The sequence below is a fragment of the Perna viridis genome, chromosome 4, assembly GCF_037379345.1.
Source record: "Perna viridis isolate PV_CMFRI_1.1 ecotype Kerala chromosome 4, ASM3737934v1, whole genome shotgun sequence".
NCBI classification, from domain to species: domain Eukaryota; kingdom Metazoa; phylum Mollusca; class Bivalvia; order Mytilida; family Mytilidae; genus Perna; species Perna viridis.
In genome coordinates, this window is record NC_142448.1 from 34548517 (window position 1) to 34573391 (window position 24875).

Here is a 24875-nt window from a genome sequence, read left to right on the forward strand (position 1 = left end):
CTTAGCCATGGGGTCCTTAAAAGCTGCAGGAAGGCTGCATCAGCTGCTTTTAACAAATGTCCTTAGCTCAGCTTTGAATTTTTTTGACACTACTCCTGTTGGACGGATAATGAACAGGTTTTCAAAAGATATTGATGCTGTGGATATGAAGATCCCTCAAATAGCAGAAGACATGTTGATCTGCTTTTTTGATGTTCTGGGAGTAATTGTTGTCGTATCCATGGCAACACCCTTGGTTCTGTTGGCATTAGCTCCTTTGACCTTCCTGTATTTTGGCATCATGGTAATTCTCAATTTCATGTCTAGATTTTTTTTTGTTTCTAATAAGTTCACTTTAGGAGTAGGTTCATTTATGTTAGAAAAAAAGTTTGAATTTGGATGTATAAATTTTATACCAAGATTCAGGGAACTTCTTTTTTTTTAAGAGAACAGTGTCTACAGCTGTACTGTATGTTACGAGAACAATAACAACCAAAAATAGAGGGATTAAAAATTATAGTGATATACGAACCTACTGTAACACTTGTTAACTCATTGACGTCAATTTAAAAAAAAAATTAAATTAAGTTGCAAAGTCAGGATATGGTTATTTCCTCTGTAAAATTGCCAATGTTTCCAAGTTTGTGGCTTTATTAATTTTTGTTTTGGCATGGTTTGTTTATAACGACTGTAATTATGGATGGCTGTTGGTTATTATATTTTGCTAAGTTTTAGATTTTGATTTTTTGAACTTGCATGTTGAATGATTACAAAACTATCTAGAATGCTGACACATGATGATTTATTTGTTATTAAAGTCTCCTTCCCTAATTTAAATAAGTATGCTCTTAACCTTAAATGAATTTCAATGCTTAATAACAGTGAGCATATTTTATTCAATTTGTGATTTAAATTGCTGTTCATGTCTCCGTTGATATAGTTGTTTCAAAATTGTGCCATAGAGTACCACACAGCAAAGAAAAATGTTAGAAAAACATAAAAGTTAATTAAAAAAAATTTTGCTTGCCTTGAAAAAATAAGAAATGATACATTAAAGCACCAGCCATTTTATTGGTCAATACTAGTAGCGGATATTGATGGGACGTTCCCCCTAGATTCATTTAATTTCCTGAATATGGAGAAAGGATCTAATCAGTAACTTTAGATATTATTTATTAATTATAATTAAGATTAAGAGGCATCATTGAAACTTCTTATGGACCATTTTATGCTCTTTTTCTGAGCATGTCCAGTTAGTACATCAGCAAGATAGATAGCTAATACTGTTCAACCAAATTTTTCCAGAAAGTGTTGAATTTTCCTGGCTGAAGTACAAACTGAGAGGGCCCAGAAAAATAGTACGATAGGGTCTTTTAGGACATTCTATAAAATCAAAACTCAATGGGCTGTATACGGTACATGTACAAATGTAATGGACGTTTGAAAGTTTAATCATGGTATTCATAATAACAGTGTCCACTTATACAAAAGCTGGAAGGCTACTGGGGCTTTATTTGCTGTGTTCTTCGACAGTACTGTATAACATGTTCAGTAAATACGTGTGCAGTATGGTGCTGTATATTACATTTATGTACCTAATTTAAATGTGCAGCAGCTTTTTATTAATTTCTTGAAAGTTCCAGATATTTTGCATTAACTAAATAATAATACTGTTCTTTAACAATTTCTTTGCTTTTGAAATTAAAAAAAAAATTTCATTGTTATCATAGTGAAATATTTATATTTTTGGCCAAATTAATACTTAAATTTGCAAATACAATGGTAATGACTAAATCACAATAATAAATTCATCCATAAATATATAAATAAACAGAAATTTTTTCCTGGTTTCTGGTCCTTTCAGTTATCACAATCTTAGCTAGTTGAGCTTGGTAGCACCTACCTTTTCAACTACTCTGTACATGTTTTTATGTTTGTGTGTTGAACAGCTTTGTTTGTTTGGAATTGTGCAGTATCTATGTATTTGTGTGTAGACATTTGATGAGTAGAGTCCAAATCTGTATTCTACTGTGAAAGTACTATTGTTTGTGGGGTACCAGTTTTTGTGGTTTTTGTGGGTAGAACAAACCACGAAAATTGGTTCTCAACTAATAGTAGATTCCCATTGATGTGTATACTGAAAACTTCAAAATCACAAATTCAAGAATCAACTAAGTTATGTTTCTTCCCTGATCCACAACAATGGGTATCCATGAATTAAAGTGCTTCCACAGTATATGTTGAGTTATGTATTCAGTGCTTTTAAACTTTGGTTTGCCTAGTTGTTGTTACTATCTGGATTTGAGACAGTAGTGTGGAACTCACTTGACAATGTAAATAGTGTTCATATGAAATTGGAAGTTTCTTCTTCTAAAGTTCTACTGGTCTTGGTTAAGTGGATACCACTTCTACTGGTCTTGCTTAAGTGGATACCAGTTCTACTGGTCTTGGTTAAGAGGATACTTTAAACCAACTTATATTCTCAGATGATTATCTTCGTTTTTCACAATATCTATTCAGTTTCACTTCTGTGTTACTTTGCAACTTATTACATAAAAATAAAGGAATTTATTAATGACAATTTATTTTTGTGATTTTTCTTTCGCCGCAACTTGAACATAAATATGTTGCTTATGAAAATAAGTTGCTTTGCTGTATATGGATTATCTTTTATTGTCTTGAATCTGTCTATATGCTCCCATTTCCTATTTTTCAAAGAAACAGGTACTTCTCTGGACCATTATCTTCCTATATAATTGTTGGTTTTTATTGATGGATTAATTCAGACAGGAATTGACAAACTGCATCCAAAGTAGGTTATCAAGTGTACCAGTGTCTTGTTCAAGATTAAAAATGGCTGACATTTTAAAATGGTGGGTGTAAATTAGACAATGAAAATGACTTGTTTTATACTTTGATATTTGAAGATATTACAGCATTGAGAGATTTGGAAAGTTCTCTTTCAGTGTCACAGCAGTTAGCTAGATATGCCTATGTTTATACAAATTAAATTTTGTCTCTTTAGGAGTATTTACAGTGCTTGCAGGAATGTGCTTAGCCAAAGGTTCGGTCATGGCTACAGGAAAATTACATGAAAAACTTTTGAGAAATATTCTACATTCATCTGTTGATTTTTTCGATACTACACCCCTTGGGAGGATTATGAATAGATTTTCTAAGGATGTAGACTCTGTAGATATCAAGGTCCCAGAAATGTTTAAAAACTGGTTTTTGTGTCTTCTCAACGTATTTGCTGCCATACTTGTTGTTTCCATGGGAACACCGATGGTTATTGCAGTCTTGGTGCCACTGTCTGTTTTATATTACTTTTTTATGGTAATTTTTCATATCAATTTTTGTACACTAATGATTTATATAAAGTAGAAAAGTAGAAAAGTATATGCTCAGGTTTTAATATATTGACTTAAAAATTAATGTATTATAGCAATTGAAGAGCTTATGAAAATTAGGAAGGTCAAAAATAAGTTTGAATCTCTTAAGAACTAAAATGAAACAATAAATACAATTTTATTATACAAGTCTACTAATTAGGACAGGGTAAAAATAAACATAGTAAAACCTGTCTAAACTGACCATTCTTCTCGACTACTTAAAGTGTCTGGTTTAGACAGGTGTTCAGATTTACAAGGTTTTGGTTTAGATAGGTTTTACTGTACTTTAAAAAAAATGAACTTTGAACTTTGCTGTTTGAAGCTGAACTTTGCTGTTTGAAGCTTTTAACTTCCTCATTCTGTTGCTTTTTACACACTAAAAGTAATGCATTTCTCTTTCATTATTTCTGTGAATATATGGCTCAAGCTTTTAGATTAAGAATTTAATCTGCTGCTGAACTGTGTCTACTTTATATTTTGCATGTTTTTTTAACAAGTTGGAATCAGCCTGATAGATACAAAAACTGGCATTCACTGGATGAGGGTGCATGGTAGAGTTTTCATTTCTGTTAACCATGTTATTTTTGCAATGAGCAAAAAACAAAAAAAAACAAAAAAAACAAAAAAAAAACAAAAACAAAACAAAAGTGAAAATCAATTGTTGTGGTTATTGGTGTTTTCATTTTTAATCATTTTTTTGCATTGATTGTAATTAGTTTAAATTAAGTTGTTACAAATATTATTTATGTTTCAATAATGAAACACAGAATATGAATTATATTGCTGAAACTACTTCCAGTTGTATTGAATATAAGTATAAGTCTGTGTAAAATACAGGCAGATTACTATTAAGTCCACCTGATTTTTAATATACAATGATCTGTACTTAAATACACAGAAAATAAAGTAACTGCAAGAATAAATTGGTTAACAAAAGTCATTAGTATAAAAAGAAATTATTATATATAAAATAATATTCAGTTTTCAAGGTTGGGATGCAGTTGTATTTTTTGTCTTAGATAAGCTTCAAAATAAGAATTGTTTCCCCTGACAGAAGTATCCCAATAGGCCCTTCCACTTCAATATCCGGGGGATCAGTTATTACTTGAGTGAGGCTAATACAATACAACATTTCTCCATATAAACCTAATCAATGTTAGAGTTTTTTTATTGCATTTACTTTACTGAAGTATTGAATGGGCTTGTTCAGAATAATATCTAAAAAAGGACCCATCTCATTCTGTAATGAAACTGCCCTAAAAAATTTCCTGATTTAAAAAAAGACCCAATTTATTTCACGACTATTAGTCTAAGTTGTGGTGTTTCTGTTTAAAAGAGCATTAATGACCTGTTCATGACCAGTTATTTTTGTGTTTGTTTATCTTGTTGAAGGCAAACATTCCAATAGTTTAGTAATATTTTCCTCAACAAATATATTTATGATAGTAATTTCAGTATAGGTTCCCAAATCATGGGATGTCATTTCAGGTCTGTCATACTTTAACTGCTTGTTTATCAACTTGGTGTATTTTTTTTTCTTTTTAACATTTCTGGTCAAATGCATAATTTTTTGTAACATTTTTCTCAGCAACTATAAATCACAGTCATTAGATATTTGGTATGCAACTGCAGCCTGGGATGTGATTGCAGGTTTATCACCAAGATAAATTATAGAAACCAGTACTATAACTTGGCAGTTTCTGTCTATGGCCCATTTTTTGAACCTTGAGTTGCAGAGTTGCAGTAGGGCATAGAAGTTTTGAGTAGAAATTTTACATTTTTTGTTATTCAATTTATTGATAGACTGAACCACAAAAACTGAACGAAATAGGTACCAAGCCAAAAATAAGTTATCTGTAGTTCTCCTTTCTCCTTATGGCTTCATTGCTTATCTACCAAGATTTCTTTTTTTTTTTCAAAAAGCTTTAGCATTTTTGCTGTGCTCTGACTTATTATGTTTTATTGACATTTCAGATTTCATTTGAGACTCAAATGACATGAAGGTTATTGAACCTGCCAAAGTGGAAGTACTAAAATCTTAGGGTATCAATATGTTATGTTTCAGCAAGAGTTAATGATCTATTGTTTAAAAAAAATAAAAAATTACAAATTAATTTAATTATACCCCTTGTTAATTGTTAGTAATTAGCATGTAAGTTGTTTGCACATTCATCCATATATCAAATTAGGTAATACATTTCCATTTCTGTCAAAATTTTGGATGAATGTTAAGGAAGTTTTGTATCATGTTGAAGAGAGGAACGTGGATCAGGTGCAGTGGTAGGGTAAGGACCCTGTGTTTTTCTAGTTTGGTATCATGTCGTGGTGTATGAAGAGAGATTATTGTTCTGAGATGCTTTGAACTCAGATAATCCAACTGAAAGGTATAAAAGTGATTAGGATCAGAATTGCAATAATAGACTATTTTTAAGGACACTCAAAACTTTTTATTCTTTGACATTAATTGTGAAAAATTCTCATTTTTTATTGGACATTATCAGCTGGGGTGGGATAAATGGCACATGGCTGCTGCTTTTCCAATCACTGAATGTAGTGAAGTTGAAGGGGGATGTAGGGTATCTATTTGTGAATCTTTAGTTTCTTGTTAATTAGACTGATTGAAATTATTTACTATTGATACCCAGACTATAGTACTCTCGCAGTCATATTATTGTCTATTTATATTCAGAATACATGATTTTTCTTAGCCAGTTGACAATGCTATATACACTGCAGAGTTGAAGCCAGAGGGGATATGAAAATGTAAATCACAACCCCACCCCCCCAACTTCTTTTTGCAATTTATGGTAATCACAGTTATGTGTGTCTTTTCTGGACATGGATAGCATCAATGTTTATTTTTTTTAAAGACATGAATCCCCCCCCCCCCCCCACCCCCCGATCCAAACTTCCAATTTTCTCACCCTTGACATTTCTTGGCTACATCTCTGTTGTAAATTATAATCTGTTTGATTAATATATAATCTGATTACTGTCGTTATACTCACAAAAAAGCTGTAAATTGTAAAATTTGCCATCAGTAAGGACATCAAAAAGCTCTTTTCTATCATGACATCATTACTTTCAACTTATTTTACTTGGACTACATTTTGTGAAATGACTGCTGGTTACTTGTTGATTAGAAAAGGGATTTGCAAGTTTCTATGAAAATTTAGACTTTTTTTGAGTGATATAATTTTGTAGTGACAGTGACCAAGCAACTCAGTTTGAATGAGATTTTATTCTTTTGATTCAGTTTAACTGCTTTTGAATGAAATGGAATTGAAATTTTTTTTTTATACCTCAGCTTAAACAGAAATAATCCTCATTCATATTTGTATGTCCATCAGTTTCTCATTGTACTGGGTTTGAGGTGATAATATTCAACCAAAACCTTTCCAAACTGAAATTAAATTTTTTAATAAATTGTTAAAAAATATACATTTCAACAATAGATGGTAAAAAGCTAATATTTTGAGAGTTGTCCCCCTTAGAAAAGGAAATTTCAGGGAACGGAACACAGCAAACTGTTCATTTCTTACTACTGTAACTTAAAGAATATGTTGGTATTATTGATCACCAGAAGTTAGGTCATGAGTCCTCACCTAATTATGTAAGCCATTGTATTTTGTAACAATCAATGTTACTTTCACCAAGTAACATCATTCATATGGGTAGACTCAAGATTTTCATTTTAGGATCTTCCTTCTCTCCTCGCCATTTTGACAAAGATTCAGCTTTGTATTGTAAAAAGTATGAGTATAATATATTTATATTTATTGGAAAACGTAATAAAATAAGGTGTGAGATATTAAAATGAAGGATGTTTTCTTTTAAAAAAAATTGTGCGGAAACCAAGAAATAAAGAGTAAATGACCTAAAGAGGTGTTGAGGTCATTCTTATAAGTTTTTACTATTATGTATTTAAGCAAGTAGATGAAATTTATCAACCACTAATTTAAAGTCTTATTTTTGCTTAAATGGTGTTCTTATACCATTTCATTTTTTGATGCTATTGCATATTGTTTTGCTGATAAGTGTATTATTAGGTGAGCAGATATTTAGTTTTTGATTTAAGTGGATTATTAGAAGAAATGATGTCACAATTTCATCAACATTTTGGCAGTTTGTTAGGAACTTATTTGTAGTAAAAAGGCAGGGATAGAAATACTTATTTAAAGATTCCAAGAATTTGTAAATAGGATGTTGCAAGTCCTCTAGTTGTGACAAATAGTTGATCAATGACCGCAGAAAGATTAATATTTGAAGATCCAGGGGTAAATATGATAAAGCTTTTGGCTCTAGGCTCTGATGTAATGCAATACTTTGCAATGCAGCATCAGAAGCAGTTTGTCTAGATAAGGACTCAAAATTTTCAATTTTAAGGATATTTCCTGAGGCTTGCTTTGCTTTCCATATTTCTTACAACAAACAGCCAATACTGCAAATGTGAAATAAAGTTTTCTGTGATTTGAGTTATCATATAAACTTGAAAATTTTGCCTATTCTTTACTTTGAAAGCTATATATGCATATATTCTGGAAAGGTTTGATGAAAATATATCATTTTGTAAGTGAAAGCTTTTTAATGTCTACCTTTTTACAACATGAAACTATTTTTAGATACAAATGAAATCATGACTTTGAAATTGAAATTTTCATATATTTCTGTGTAATGCATGTTTGCTGTCTTGTCTAATGCATATTGTTGTACACTACAGCCAAAGTGGAAACCATCATTTCCACTACCTCATTGCCAATCTCTAAGCAGGGGCAGTTGTTTGTTTCTTTTCTTACAAAATGCTATAGACAGCTGGGGTGGCCTTTTGAAATTATTAAACATCTTTTGAATCATGTTTGACAATCAGATAATATCATGTTAAATCATTCACTTTTTCCTACTTAGCAAGATAATGGCATTTTCTGAGAGGGCTGGCTGCAGCACCTATAGTAGATTTCCCTTTTCAGATGCTGTTTTGTTGCTTGCCTCATTGTGTGATGAATTTGAAAGTTCTTATGTGTAAAAAAATGTAGGGAACAAGTCAGTGTTACCATTTTCTTTGAAGGTACCATCATTTTCAGGTATTAGTTTTCCAGTATTTGTTGAAATTTCAAATTTTTATGTTTTTAATTTATTATATAACATTTTAGTCATGTATTTTCAATACAGAATTGGCGTTTTGTTTGGAAGTTAATCTTGTTGTTGACCTGTTCATGAAAATGACAAAAATTAGTTCCCCTCCAATATTTTCATTTTTAGTAAATGATATTGGCATATTCACACCAAGACAAGTGTAAATGATATGATTCATCATGGCTGTAGTGTATATTCTTATTGTTACTGTCAGGCTGTCACTTTCATAATTAGCTTGCATGCTTCTACTAACTGCTTGTTTTCACAGACTAGTCAATTTATACATTGATAAACAGATAACTAGATTTTGTTGAAGATTGCATTATGACAGAAAACTTTTATAAAATGAAAGAAAAGAAAAATTAATTGGAAAGCATTGATCTTGAACTCATTAATGTTTAAGTAAAACAATATTATTACTTGATTAAATGCTTATTTTTAAATGACATTTTATAGTTTTAAAGTTGAATATTAGATATTGAAATATTCTTGTTCAAGAATGATATGATAAATCAGTAAATTTTTTCTTTCACATTTAAGATTGTGGAAATTCTGACATAAATATTCAATTGTACTTTCATATTTTTCAGCGATTTTATGTAGCTACATCTCGTCAGCTCAAACGACTTGAGTCAGTGAGTAGGTCACCAATTTACTCACATTTTGGCGAGACCATAATGGGAGTAACAACAATAAGAGCTTATCAGCAACAACAACGATTCATTGCTGAGTCGGAAGAGAGAGTTGATGAAAACAATATTTGTTATTTTCCTAGTATTATAGCCAATAGGTAAGTTATAGATAGGTATTTATTGTTCATGAATTAATTCACTGACAGGTTGGATGGGTGGATCAGGGAGTATTATCACCCTTTGTGTCCTACAATTTTGTAATTTTGTGCCAAATCTGGGGCAAAAAGCTTGACACCTCCTTTTATAAAATTGTGCTTTGTAAAGTTTAATATTTTGAAATTATAATATTTCCTTTCAAACAACTTTATTGATGAAATAATTTAGAACAACATTAGGAATTGATTAAGTTTGCAATGAAACTCTGTAAATCATAAATTATACTGGAATGGATACAGTTTTGTCACAACAGGGGCAATAATCATGATTGATTTGTTTATTTTGTACTACATGGGGGATAACGGGGAGGGGAGTATATGTTTTATACTTTTTCCAGGTGTGTATTATTGTTTCAATTTGCATTATAGATGGTTAGCCATTCGACTTGAGTTTGTTGGTAACTGTATCATATTTTTTGCCTGCCTGTTTGCTGTTATTGCCAGAGATTCCCTGACAGCCGGTATTGTGGGTTTGTCCATTTCATATGCTCTCAATGTAAGTTGAATGGAATTTTTATCTTTTACAATTTTTGAGATTGTGCTCATCCTTTTCAAAGTGGTTTGATTTTGCGAGATAAGAGTGAATTTATGAAGGGACATATAGTGAAACCTGCTTAAACCAAACACTGAATAATTAAAAAAAACCTGTTAAACCAAACCTCAGATACAAAACTTGTCTATACCTGGGAACATGCTCCCAGTTTTTAGTGGAGTCCGAGTTGCTTATTTGCTTTTGTTACTTTGTATGTTTGATTTTAGTTACTTTATGTTCTTTGTTGTGTATGTCTGTTTTCCTTGTCTGGTCTTTTTCCCTGGATTGCATTCTTTTGATTACCGCTATAACCTTGGTTCCCTTGATTATTCTTTCCCAAACACTGAATAATAAAAAACCTGTCTAAATTTACATTAATTATGTAGGAAGGGGACTTCAAAATTCCAGTATCTGTGCATCCATCAGGACCTTGTGGATGCAATACCTCAGAGACTGCTGAATGGATTTTGTTCAAACTTTTGTAGGGTTGTTAGTCACAAGTAATTGGACTTTGTTGGTTTTTTACATGGTTCACTATAGGAACATTTTGCGGACTCAACTCCTCGGAGACCGCCTAACAGATTTTATTCAAACTTATTCAAAACCCCACTAATTTTAGAGTTCAATAGGTATTTGGTTTAGACAGCTGCCACTGAATAAAAAAGAAATCAACTTTAAGTTCTGCTTGATTCTTTTACTTGTAGAATTTGATTGAACATTTCCTAAAGTTCAAATTTTCTTTGATTACCACTATAGATACCACATAAAAAACCCCAAAAATATTGTTAACGAAGATCTTGACATTACCCATGTGTTTATTTGTTTCAGGTAACACAAACGTTGAATTGGTTGGTTAGAATGACCACTGAGTTAGAGACAAACATTGTAGCTGTGGAGCGAGTAAAGGAATATACAGAGACACCAACTGAGGTACAGTGTCCTATTTTTTTTTGTTTTTGATTTGCTTGAAGAATAGTAAATATATACTTTCTCAGTTGTTTAAGGAGCAGTCTTTATATTTATTTATGAAGCTGGGGTAATTCATGACTGTTAAATTTGCACTTTGTTAGAGTTATCCATCTTGATCTAATTGATTAAAGTTAAAGATAAATGTATGGAATTCTCCAAAGTACAAATCTGTATGCAGAAAGGACAGTAGTTTTGAAAATATGGTAGATTAAAAAAAAAAAAAAACATTGTTTGTTCAGTTGGTTTTTCTACATCATAAATCACCACTACCATTATCAGTGTCTTAATTCTATATGGATTGGTACTATTTTGGGGTCACAGATTATCCTGGTTAATCCTATTCCTTTATATATTTCATAACTATGAATGATCACTTCATTTATCTTTGTTTCAGAATTGTGTGAAATATTGATTTTTTTTTCAAATTTTTTTGATACAACCTAAGCAAAATGTTGTGTCATGTGATCATTACAAAATATTGTGAAACCTGTTTAAACTGAACCCTTTTTGTACTTTAAATTGGTTTAGTGTAGACAGGTTTTCAGTTTACTGAGGTTCATAATATATTTAAATTGATGTATGTTATTGACAGATATGGGAATTTTTAAGTAGCACTCCAGATAAGAATCATGGAAAATGTGATTTATGTGTGAAAGCCTATATTTTTTGGTCCTTTATGATGCATTGAGAGGGAACATGGAAATGCTGGATGTCGGTTGTCTGTTTGTCCGTCAGTGTTTGAATGATTTTTACAGAAGTTATGGCCCTTGGACTCAGAAAATTTCAGTGAATTTAAGTTTTCCGTACTTTTTTTTGCAGTTGTAATGATACTTTTAAAATCAGATCTTGTTATTGACAGTTGCTTTGGTACAGATGTAAAGGCTTTCATAGACATTGCCCTATCAAGACTTGCTGCATAAGTTTAATTTCTATTTCAACCTTTAAAACTGCTATTATCTTATATAGTTAAACCAGATATGATGAAACTGTTGTTTGATTTTCAGGCTGCCTGGACAATAGAAGATAAGAAACCTGCTGCCAACTGGCCAGACAAGGGCTGTGTAGAGTTTAAAGATTATGGTGTACGATACAGAGAGGGTCTAGACCTTGTATTGAAGGGCATCACTTGTAAAATTGAACCAACTGAGAAGGTAAAACATATTTTACCAAATTATCCACTGAATATATAATTTAATAATGTCAGTCTCCTATAACTTGAAATGGCTCACTGTTTTGGGTAATATAAAAATACAGGATGTTGTATGATTGCCAATGATATAGTCATCCACCAATTGCCAAGCAATGAAAATTAAACTTCTACAGGACACCACACAATGATTGGCAAAATCCATACCATAAATCAGACTGTAAAAGGACCCAAAATAAATGATGTGAAACTATTAATAAAAGATGAAAATCGACCTAATCTATAGAAAAAATGTAAAACGGATAACAGTGGACATAATAAACAATGACAACCACTGGACTTGACAATCCAGGCTTGGGACAGGCACATAATGTGTGTGGCAGGATTTAACTTGCTTGCGCTTAACCCTCAATTTGTGTTCAGTCAGTTTTGAAGCTCTGTCATTTTTGAACTACTGGGTAATGGGAAATGGTGAATGGTGAAGTCAGTTCTGAATTTCTAGGGATGGACTAGTTGTATTGGTGGGAAATGTCACCCAGTCTTTTTTGACAATTGGACATACATGTAGGTCAGCAACTTTTGGATTAGTTTGAAATACCTTAGTTTGTTATAGGAAAAAAAGAGAGATGTCTTAGATCATTGAAATATATTCAAGAACGGTAACACTAATCATCCATCATGTTACAATACATGTACTTATATTGCAAGTGCATTGTTATGTCTTTATCATGAATAGATGAGATTCTGATGTTAATCAATTAGGTAGTCTACACTAATACTCTGACATGTAAAACACTTTGTATATTTACTTTAAAACATTTTTGTTTTTGTAGATTGGTATTGTTGGAAGGACTGGTGCAGGAAAATCATCCCTGACTTTAGCCCTGTTTAGAATCCTGGAAAAAGCCCAGGGGTGTATAGAAATAGATGGTATTGATATATCTACAATTGGTCTTCATGACCTGAGGTCAAAGTTGACAATTATTCCACAGGTAAGTGACATTAACTAAATAGAGTAAAAATAGGCAGTTTCCCGGGAAGGTGATCTCAACTTAGGACAATAGTTTATGACCTTACTTTTGGTCTGATTATTCCTGTGTCATAACTATCATTTTGAGAGATCCATTATCTAATGGAGGAACTAAATGATATTTCTATCAGTTGTTCCCTACTTTTAGTATAGTCTTCATACTTCCATGTCCAATAGTGCCAGTGACCTTGACTGTTTCATGGAAAAACATCAGAAAACATGTCAGGAAGAATAACAGCAGCAGTCACTGTTCAACTTTTTTGGGTCAAAATGACATTCATGAAGTGTACTCCTCTCATTATTCATGTTACATTGAAAACAAAACAGTTAATTATATACAAATGAGAGGTTAACTTATTTTTTGGCTTTATTCCCTCCTGTTACCTGAAAATGATCCATATTTTATTGCAAAAAGAACCATATTGACCCCCTATTTTCTAAAAATGCCCCCCTCATTTTACTGTAAAGGAGACCATTGCCACCCCTTTTTTTTGCAATTTATGGGAATGAACATTGTAATATTAAGGATAATCAAATGAACCAGGATTGGAATGGTAATAAAAAAGAACATAATTCAGGGATGGTGACCAGACAAGAGAATACACCCACACATGAAGTACATGAAATAACTAAAAAAAAACATGTACATAGAAACAAAAGTAAAAGAGCAACCCAGACTCAATTTGATACTTGGAGCATGTACCAGGTGCACTGGTAGGGTAAGTGTCCCTTGCTTCACCTGAAACACCCCCTGAGTGTTTGAATTCTGCAAAAAGTTTGTAGCTGTAACATTTATATAACAATTGGTTCCTGATTAGCATTAGGTTAGCTTAAAGTATTGTGTATAACCAAAAAGGGGAAGACTGAATTGTTATATCTAGAGGATTCTGGATGTGCATCTATTGTTTTAAGCAATGAAAAAAAATCTTATTACACTTTATAAAAAGTTGGTTTTATTTTATTTTTTTCCCCATTGATTCTGTGGGATAACCATTCTGACTGAAACATTTTTTTTTTCGAAAAGTGACAAATAAAAATTTTAGGACATACTTTTTTAGTTGATAAACTAATTTGGGTAGGGTAATAGGAAACACAAATCTTTTTTTAATTTGGTCTTATCTCCAACTACTTGCAACAGATGTTTGATATTTTGACAAAAGCTTTTTATAGGTATGCCAAGTTACATAAAATGAAGTGTTATCTTGGCAAAAATGTTTTGGGATGATGTTTAAGGTAAGTTAAACTGTTATGTGCAGGGTCAATAAAAGGCTATTCAGGAAGTAAGTAAAACTATTTTGTGCAGGGTCAATAAATTATCACTTGCCCCAAGCCAATGGGTCAATAATTAGCTCTAGCCAAATACAATTTTTGCTTGCCTTTGGTGAGATTTCCAGTGGAGGTTCACATTCAGTTATGTGAACTCTCTTAGGTTAATTTAATTTTTGTACAACAAATAACTTTTATAACATAAGCATTGACTCACAGTTGATCTTGTACAAAATTTATTGAATTTGAGGACCCAGTATCATTTTTACTTCATGCATGGTGGTGTATTTGTATTTTCAGGATCCAGTGTTATTTTCTGGTAGTCTTAGGATGAACATTGATCCATTTGAATCTTACACAGATGACGATCTTTGGAGAGCATTAGAGCATGCCCACTTGAAAACATATGTTAAGAGTCTGGAAAAGGGCTTACAACATGAGTGTAGCGAGGGTGGGGAAAACCTCAGGTATACTGTAGTTTTATATATTTTTATGACTATAATTTTTCTTGGTTAGAGAAAAAAGAAGACATTTTGTAAAGTACAGTGAAATCTATAAAGACTGAGTGGCTTCCAGATTGAATGTTTTGTTCAGTTTAGACAGGTGTTTGCTATACAGAGGTTAAAATACATTGATACTGACATGTAGAGACTTCAGAAGATGTCTTGTTGAATCAGGTTGCCAATTTATAAAGATACTGACTTCAGAAGATGTCTTGTTGAGTCAGGTAGCCAATTTATCAAGATACTGACTTCAGAAGATGTCTTGTTGAGTCAGGTTGCCAATTTATCAAGATACTGACTTCAGAAGATGTCTTGTTGAGTCAGGTTGCCAATTTATCAAGGGTATAGATATTTTTCTCTTTGATATGTTGTAAGTATTTAGGCAATAGAAAGGTAAAAAGAAACTCCTTCCTCCCTCATTAATTTTCATGGAAATGGCCTGAGAACCAGGAAATTAACTCAGAATGTTCTTATGGATTTTTCTTTACTTTTATTTGGTCAGATTTTTATTTTATGTTTTAAAATTATGTTAATGAATTACCATTGAAAACAATATAAAAATTGTAAAAAAATGATATTTCATGGTTAATGTGTTAAGCTAGAGTTTTGCTGAGGGAAAAAAAGTTAGAACCCTCTATTTAACAGTAATACTTTATGTTGTCTAAATCATAGTTTTTTTTTATTCCAGTGTTGGTCAAAGACAGTTAGTATGTCTTGCCAGAGCTTTGCTGAGGAAAACAAAAATTCTAGTCCTTGATGAAGCTACAGCAGCTGTAGATTTAGAAACAGATGATTTAATACAAAAAACAATAAGAGCAGAGTTTTCTGATTGTACCATTCTAACTATAGCCCATAGACTGAATACAATCATGGATTATACCAGGTAACTATAGCCGATAGACTGAATACAATCATGGATTACGCCAGGTAACTAAATAGCCCATAGACTGAATACAATCATGGATTATACCAGGTAACTATAGCCGATAGACTGAATACAATCATGGATTATACCAGATAACTATAGCCAATAGACTGAATATAATTTGTTATCCAATCAGGAAGCTTGTTACATCAGAAATTAAATGATTAATAGATAAAAATAAATTTCCAATTGATGATATGATCATGATGATAAGTTCTACCAAAGTCATCTTGGTGTCAGAATTGTCGTACAACTCCTTGTTAGAGTTATTGCTCTGAAAGGCAAAATGAGAACCAGGTGAGCAATTCAGTCTCCTTGGAGCTCCTTGTTATCACAAAAGTAACTTGCTGAAAGATTTTAGGTTATTTTAAAAGTTAGCAGATATTTCTGACATCTGCATCTCTTCTTTGGTGAACCTGTTCTTAGAAGCTGCATTGAATGTAAATCACAGAACTTAATTTATGCATCGGATACTTGAACTTATTAACCAATTAAAATGGATTATTGAAACTTCAGAGATCAAGTTCTTATCGGTTTTTCTTTATTTGCCTGACTCTTAGGGAAATAATGTTTTGATTTTGTTATTTTTCTATTTTTTTAGGGTAATGGTGTTAGATGCTGGAATAATTAAGGAGTTTGATACTCCTAAGAACCTGATCGAAGACACTAACAGTACTTTCTATGGAATGGCTAAGGATGCTGGTCTTGTATCTTAGTCAATCAACAACTATTATCTATATAATAGTAAAAATGCTTGCCTTATAAGTGTTGTCTGTACACGGGTATCTCAAGTTTTGTTTTTTTTTCACCATAAGTTATATATCTGCCAAAAATTATCAAAGTGAATCTGTCTGCAAAAAATTGTTCACTTACTTTTATTTGGGGGTTTGATTTGGTACTAAAAGGTACTATTTTGAGGTGACAAAAAAAAAAAAAAAAAATCCAAAAATTAGTTTCTTTTGTGGAAACCTTGACCTTAAGTGTCCCAATGAAGGAGAAAACATTTTAAAAACTAAGCAAAACTTATACTGTGTACAGTTTTTTGACATTGAAATGTTCCCATACCTTCAGACAGACTTAATTTTATAAGTTTGAAGTTATTGCTATGTTGATATTAGTATTAGTGAGCAGCCTTATTATAATATTGAAAGTTAGCGGCCTTTACATTGTACATATTCTTGAAAGAAGCAGCAATTTCCGTTTTTTAGAATTACTGTAAACATAGTAATTTTTTGCCAATTGTGTCAAATGAACACATTCACAGATATCAAGTTTAGTGATAAGCATACTATAGTGTTAAAAGTCAGTTTGCGGGTACAATTTTTTGCACTGTTCTGTCCACCATGAAAATAGCAAAAATTTAAACACTGCAAAAAATAATACTTTCACAGAAAGTTGACAGTTTTTTATTTTGCTTTCTGTCTTTAAGTCCCTTCAGTTATTTTTCTGCTCCAAAATGAGAGATTTAATGAACCAATAATACAATATTCATGGGTACATGTAGCAACATGCAATACACAATAATTAAAATTTTGCCTTAATTTTTTTTGCTCTTAATTTTTTGTTGTTGAAATAGAATAATTTGAAACTACATTTAAGTTGGTCTTAGTGTTTCCAAAATAGAAGGTTAATGCTGTTTAGAATGTATAAACTTTTCTGGTTTTGTGCATTCTTTCAAATTTGCTTTCCCGCCTCTATATAAATTTTTTCGTGCTTTCAGATGAGATGAGACAATTCATGGTATGAAAATGAAATTACAAAAAAAAAAAAGAATCGAGGCAGAACTTACCAAATTTTTAACTCATATTCTGTTTTTTTTTTTTAAATGAAAAGAAGATTATTCTTGATATTGCAAAAAAGAAAATGCATTTTGGTAAAAAATAACAAAATTGCAACTGTAAATATTTGCACCAAAATCAAACTATGTATATGTGGTTTTCAAATTTTAACAATATTACATAAATTGTTTAATCATTATATTTATATATTTTTTAAAAGATTATGTGTCTGCCCATTTAAAGTACAAGTGGATTTCTTTTAACCCCCCTCCCCCTCCCTTCCATTTTATTAAAGCCTTGTTTTCATTGTTTAGAGTGAAACTGTAATTATGTAATTTTTTGTTTATAATATTAAGACAACATTAACTATGAATTGTCTTTTATAATGTTTAGTTGTTGGAAAGAGGAGTGACTGAATAATATGTTTTATTTTGTATGAGTGGTGCAGGTTGTTGTTTATATATATATATATATTTTTTTTTTTTGAAGTTACAAAGTTGAACAGTTAAATATTAATATTTCTTCATTTTCTGTTTTCTCAACATATATGATTGGTATTTTTTGTATTTTATCTATACAATCAGAAACTGTGCTAAGAACTAAAATGTGTTGAAGAGTTTCATCTGTAAGTACAAGTCCATGTAAAATTCAGACACTGCCAATGGTAAAGTGATTCATGATGTAGATATACCCACCAAGCAAACAATACTTTTTTCAGTCTACAAAAAAACTATATTTTTTTGCCTTTTGTGCATTCAGATCTGTATTTTTCAGAAAATTATAATTTATCTTACACTATAATCATGTAGAAAGATAAGTCTTGCAAAGTGCCACTTTCATACACAATCTGTATTCTCTTTTTCAAAACCGCAATAACCAAATAAAAATCTTAGACTGATTATGTGGTCACTAACAGTTTCTGAACATGAAATAAAAATGAGATTGGTGGGATTTTGACATGCATGGATCACTTCCTGTCTGACTGCTACTTAAATTAGCTACTCATAAAAGATTCTACAGCCCTTTCCACAAAAAATCGTAAGAGTAAAATTAGTCCTAAGTTGTGATGTCACAATACTTAACTCTATTATGACATCATAACTTATGACTAATTTTACACTTACAATTTTTTTGTGAAAAGGACTGCTGTATTCAACATCCAGATTCAGGGAGCATGTGTAGTGATTAAGTATCATTGTCTGCAAGAATCAGGCAAAATGTGAAACATGCTATGAAAAAAAAAACCTATTGAAAGTTTCATTCAGTGCTGGTTTTACCTTTTAATTGTGGGTACATTTTACGTATTCATTTACCCAGTAGCCACTCCACAACATGTTCTTATTATCTAGTTCAGACTTTGCAGGTTGATTGTATTTTGTTGTCTTCAATCTAATTATTAGTGCATCTTCGTATTTAAATCGTCAGTATTGATTGTACATTTCATCAAACACTACAGCTTCCAATCCTGGACATACACAAACTCAAATGGAATGGTTATATGAAAATTAAAGTTTAAAGACAGCCCTCTTTTAAAAAAAAAAGATATAAGTAATTTTATCAATAGCCCACCATTTTACATGAAGTTGAAAAGCTGCTGAGGAAGTCAACTTTTATTGAATTATAGAGACAAATAATTAAGGTTTTTCTTTAGTCCTCTAAAAATTTTAAAGTAAAAACCTCATTCTATCAAACATTTGTTTTGAATGCTCACCATCAGCAGGAATATGGACATTTCAAGTTAAATGAAGGTTTTTAAATTTCTGCCATATCTCTTTTATACTTATATGTTATAAATCTTTTATAGAATCAGGATGAACTGGTGTTTCAGACTGAAGTTTGAATCTTTATCATGATGTACATGTATCATAATTTTTATTTGCTTTGTACATAATTTTAATGCTTATAATGGTATAATAAAACAGTTACAATATTTTAGAAAATCATTCAAGCATAACTTAAAATTATTGTGAAGTTCATTATTTCATTGCATGTCAACTGATCTCGGAAGTTTTAACAAATCCATTTTAGTTAGTTTTTAATTACATGTACCTAATGCATGAATTGAATTGTATATTTTTAGCTTGCAATTACAGGTTCACCAAAGAAAAGAAAAGAAATTTGTCAATTTCTATAATAACCTTAAATCTTTTTCAAAGTCACATTTTTATTAAAAATGCCATTATGAGTTAGGTACTTCTATGTCTAAGAATCATGCACATGTGTATTAGTTGTGGCACATGAAGAAAAAATAGATTTTATTGCATTATCCAAGTATTTATACCTCATAACCTTTAGAAATTACTGTCAAAGTGTAAAGTTTGCCTTTTCAAGATATTGATAGGTCAAATTTAGTTAAAATGCACTATGGAAATATGTTAGGAAATGTTCCCAAATTTTTCCTTAAATGTTGTATAAGCAGTCAAAAATATCGATGTCACCAATGCTTCAGGATAAATTTAAATAGCTTTACAGTTTTTTATAGATGTATTTGAATATGTTTGAGTTAAAATAGAATAAATTGAGAAAAATGATGTGCCACTAATTGCCTGATTCTTACACAGAATGGTACTTAAATGTAAGGCTTGAAAAATAAATTAATCAATCAAATCAGTTTTGTTGAATTTTATAAAAAATTATGTTCTGTAAATTTCACAATGTAGCCAATGATGATTTTTTTCAAAACTGCTGTCATTAATTTTATTGCATCTCTAATCAATAATGATATTTTCACAGTATTATGAAAGTTAACCATAGAAATATGGACTTATCTCCATTCTGTGTGATTTTTATGTGGAGCTTTATTTAGAATTAGTTCTAGATTTTAATTAATTGTTAATTTGTACCTTTTGTTTTACAAACAGCAAGTTTTATTTTCTTGAGTGTTGACACAAACTATTTCGTCTTCTTGCTTTAAGGCTATGGATTATTAGTTGATCGTTAATCAGGTTGCTCTCAGGCCATGAATACTTACGTAGTACTCCAGCTAAGAATCATACAAATTGTGATTCATGGGTGAAAAGCCTACATATTTTTATTTTTAATATTTTGTTTGACATGCCATAGTAAACAAATTTACATTCAGTTCTTCATATAACCCGTGTTCTTAGGAGATAAAAATTATATAGAATGCACTGTAGATTTCAAAATTAAGGGAGATAACTCTGTAAATGACACTCAAATACAATAGAATCTACTGGATTTTCAATGTTGATTATCTCCCAAGATCAGGCAGATTTGAACGAATAATTACACATTTCATTGTATAGACCCATAAAACAACTTAATAACAAAAATAAAAATATGTAGCCTTTTTTGGGGTGTATCACATTTTTCAGATTTTGCATGATTCTTACAAAGACTGCTACTTAATTGATTAATACAGAAGTTGCTTTAAGGTCTTGGAAAATAAAAGAAACGTGGTTATCATTACGTCTGTTATTCTGTTCATCATTAACCCTGCTCAATAATTTTTGTGCATGGAAATGACTTTGTCTACGCCTTGATTTTCATTTTCAAACAACTATAATGTGGACCATGAAACACAGGATAGGCTACATTAGCTTGTATTTCACACACACTGCTTAGGAGTTATTGCCGTTCATTTCAAAATTTAAAAATGCACAGGTTATTGTTTAATTTGTTACCTTATGCAGAGATGTTAACCCACTCTGTATGAGAATTCCAGTAAGATAATGCCTCCCGATATATTTATATAGGTTAAATTTGTCCGAGTTGATATGTACTCATTTTCGATTGAAATCTGTTTATCCAGTATTTTACCTGATTACCAATTCGTTAATATTGCATGGCCCTTTGTTATAAATTGTCTTGGATAATGTAAAATGGTTGTATAGCTCTTTGTTACTAGTTTTAAGGATGACAGTCTCTGCGTTCTTGAAATCTAGTTTGTTGCGTCACAAGTCATTTTATGACCGAAAGGGGGTGGGCTGGGGCATGAGGGATATAACAACACAAATAATGGTTTTCTATATACTTTAGTTATTTTTATGTGGTCAAGTATCGTAAATCCACAATATGAAGGAAAGAAAATTTGATTAGATCAGATCATTATACTCCTTTCGGTAATGTACTGATTTGTGCCTATTAATGTACTAGTCAATGTTTGTTGTTGAATGTTAGGGTGTAACTATATGTTCTAAGGGGTCTAGGATCAGTCGTAATACTCAGTTGTTTGTAAAAAAAATGGATAGACAATTGATAAAGATGTTTAGACAAATGATAAAAAACTAAAAACAAAAGATTAGATCAGAAATTACATCACAGAACATTCATAATAAAATTTGGTCCTAGTCCTCCCCGTGTAGAGATAAAATGGTTACCTTTTAATTAGTAGTTTTAGAATATTTGATTTAATGATAATTTTTGAATAAAAAAAAAACATTGCTTGTTATGTTTTGTTTTCGATGAGTCTCTTTTAAGAAGGTATACCTAAGATAAGGGACACAACTTTTACATATAATTCGAATGTTTGTATTCAGCATTTTACGTCAATCTCATGTAAGCATCTGAGTAACTTGGATTGATTTCATTCTCTTTCAAATGAAGGCTAGATAGGCTTTGGTGAAATTGAATACGATACTAACATATCACGGATTTCAAGAGTTATGTGCCTTACCCTATATCTACCTCCTTAAATGGTTCACGTATGTGCCTTTGAAATACAAACACTTTGTGGTGATAATATTTATCAATTCTCTGCCTTTGACCAAAGTCCCATATGAGTCATTTCATCACTTTACGTCCTTTGTTGTTTTCTCGCACACTATATTGGTTGTAATCTAATTTGGTCTTTGCAATTCTCTGAGTATCGAAAAAATGACGCAAAAAAAATACCTGAATACATATGCCATAGATCCTTCCTATGTAAATCACTGTTTTGACTGATTTATATAGGGACATTCCATAGTTTGAAATTAAAGTTAATGATAGTAGTTTTGCTTTCCTCTGTACGTGGTTATAGCAAAGACCACGAGATATATTTTCTCACATAAAGGTCGTTATGGCATTTTGACGTATTTGACTCATCTCACACCTGACGCTTCGGTAATTTTTTGCCGATATCTGACAAGTTGATCTTTTTCAAGAAAATCAAAACAGGTACAGTATATTATTAGTTTTGTAGATATGTCCATATGAGTTTTATAAATCTTCGAAAAAAAATTCTTATAAATTTATTTTTCAAAATATTTTAACTTTTCTACTGCAAATCCATTTTTATAGTACATACGAACGCTGAGAAGTATTTTCAGAATTTTATCGGAATAAACAACTTTTCCTATTAGGTTTAATGTAATTTCCAATTTGTAAGTTTATATTATTTTTGTATGCCTTAGTATTGTAAGTGCTATTTGAATATTCAGATGAATAACTAAGTCATGTGACATCTACTCATTTGTATATCTAAAGATGTCTGTTGAACATCACAAAACATCATTTCTAATCCTGTGTTGACTCCTATAGATATTCAAATTGCTTGAAGTAGCCTAGTTTTATTATGTAGCCTTAGCACACCGCTTTTTGTTTATATTTACTTCAAATATTCAAATAGCTGTTCTAAAGTTCAAACTGAAAAAAATATATTTAAATATTTAAAATTAAAATTGGATTAAGCCTAATGGGAATTTCTTAGATCTGTTGAGGTAAAAATTCTGAAAATATTTATTAGAGTTCGTATGCACTATAGAAAACCAATTGCAGTTGAAAAATTTAATTCTTTCGAAAAATGATTTTATAAAGGAATTTTTTTCTATGATTCGATGAACTCAAACAGACTATAACATTGGCGAGATGGATAATTTGGGAAACTTTTAAAAATGTTTGACCTTGGAGAATAAATGTGTTTTTTTACTTCCATGCTGGCCATCGTAACAGCAAGCGGTTGAGTTCTGCTGCTTGTCAAAACGTTGTGTGGTTTATCAGGCACAGTATTGCTGAACTAAAGTAATTTCAACGTGGATTTGTTTTCTCACTCTGTATTTTGAAAGGTGATAATCTATACTTTTCAGGAGCTCCTTGTAGGCGGATTTTAATTGGTCTTGCGGACTAGGAAATTCGTATTTGTTTGCTATTTCGGTCACTTACCGGAATCAACTAAATGAAGCGTCTCTCTTCATCGCTTTTTTGTTCGTGGGCAATATTTTTTTCACTGGAATTGTCATTTCATATGATATTCATAAAACAATTTAAAATCCTTTCATCTATTTCTCCGATATAGGAGTTTCCCATAAGAGAGAAAGAGTAGCACAATTTGCTCTTCTGAATAGAATATGATGTATTTGCTTTAATCATTTGATACAAAAGTTTCAATGTTGTTTTGATCTGAAGATTTGATGACATTGAGTCCGTATGGAGGCCGATTTATAACATAAATTTTATTGAGATGTGCCAATACAGTAGGGTTTAATCCGATGAGGGCGTGTAGGCCAACCCCATCAGAGCATATAAAGTTCGCCTAGCTTTGATGACACATCATTAGTTTCGGATTTTAACTGCATATCCATTGAAATGATGAGATAAGCTGCAAAATTAAAGACTCCAACATCTTTGTCATGTTATAGCCACGTTCTCTTTCCTCTTTGTCATTTATTATCGACTTTTGTTAACTGCTAAGATATTGTTGTTTGTTGGCGTATGCAATTTGTACGTCAAGCATAATTTGAAATTCAAACGGATTACTAGAAATGAGTATAATGTCATCGGCAACTTTCCCATCATGATGATAAAAGTGAAAATATACTTGCACTGTTCATGTACAGGGAGACCATGCTCTTGAAGGAAAAAAATGTTTAAATTATTCTTCCAAAAGTGCGACGAGGAATCTGCTGACTTAAACAGTAGACACCATGAAACACCTGTTTCAGGCACAATACGCTCGTTAAAGTTCGCTCAACTGGAAACACCACATCCAAGGAAAATGGAGCATTGTCCCGCAAAGGTGAATCATGACCATAGCGAAACTTTAGGAATAATACCTTTGGAAACAAAGGCTATAGCTAATCCAAATACGAACAAGCAAGTACCCCTTTGGAAGCCGGTGGAACTGCTAAATATAACAGTAGTGAAGCCAATTCTCATAAAAAAACAGAATTACAAGCCCATTGAAATGTAGGCTCTAATCTAATTTGAGCTCCATTACGTTGCGAGAAAGAATCCCAACAAATTTGATCGCAAAAAAGGAGATTGGAGAGATTACTATATATACTGGGATACATATGAAAAAGTGCAACAGCTCGCTATGAGTTTATGGGGTCCGGCTTAGAAATTGTTCGGTGACGCACATCCTGATGATCGAGCCGATTATTTGTATCTTACAGAAATAATGACTCGACGAATTCAACTCTCGGACACGTGGAA

General features: G+C 31.5%; 1 protein-coding gene across 8 annotated transcripts in view; it reads left to right on the forward strand.

The window, feature by feature from the left end:
- LOC148619861 (multidrug resistance-associated protein 1-like) overlaps positions 1-20930 on the forward strand; it is a 70389-nt gene extending 49459 nt beyond the window's left edge. For 7 of the 8 annotated variants that reach the window (XM_088580218.1, XM_088580222.1, XM_088580220.1 and 4 more), the window contains 8 exons: positions 9095-9294; positions 9721-9847; positions 10712-10813; positions 11857-12003; positions 12833-12991; positions 14596-14762; positions 15487-15681; positions 16325-20930. In XM_088580218.1, coding sequence (XP_088436344.1) covers positions 9095-9294; positions 9721-9847; positions 10712-10813; positions 11857-12003; positions 12833-12991; positions 14596-14762; positions 15487-15681; positions 16325-16439 — 1212 coding nt within the window. In that variant the 3' untranslated portion in view covers positions 16440-20930. Of the gene's footprint in view, positions 1-3004; positions 3316-9094; positions 9295-9720; positions 9848-10711; positions 10814-11856; positions 12004-12832; positions 12992-14595; positions 14763-15486; positions 15682-16324 lie in introns of all 8 variants that reach the window. The other variant, XM_088580219.1, reaches the window with a different exon arrangement.
- The last annotated feature ends 3945 nt before the right edge of the window (positions 20931-24875 follow it).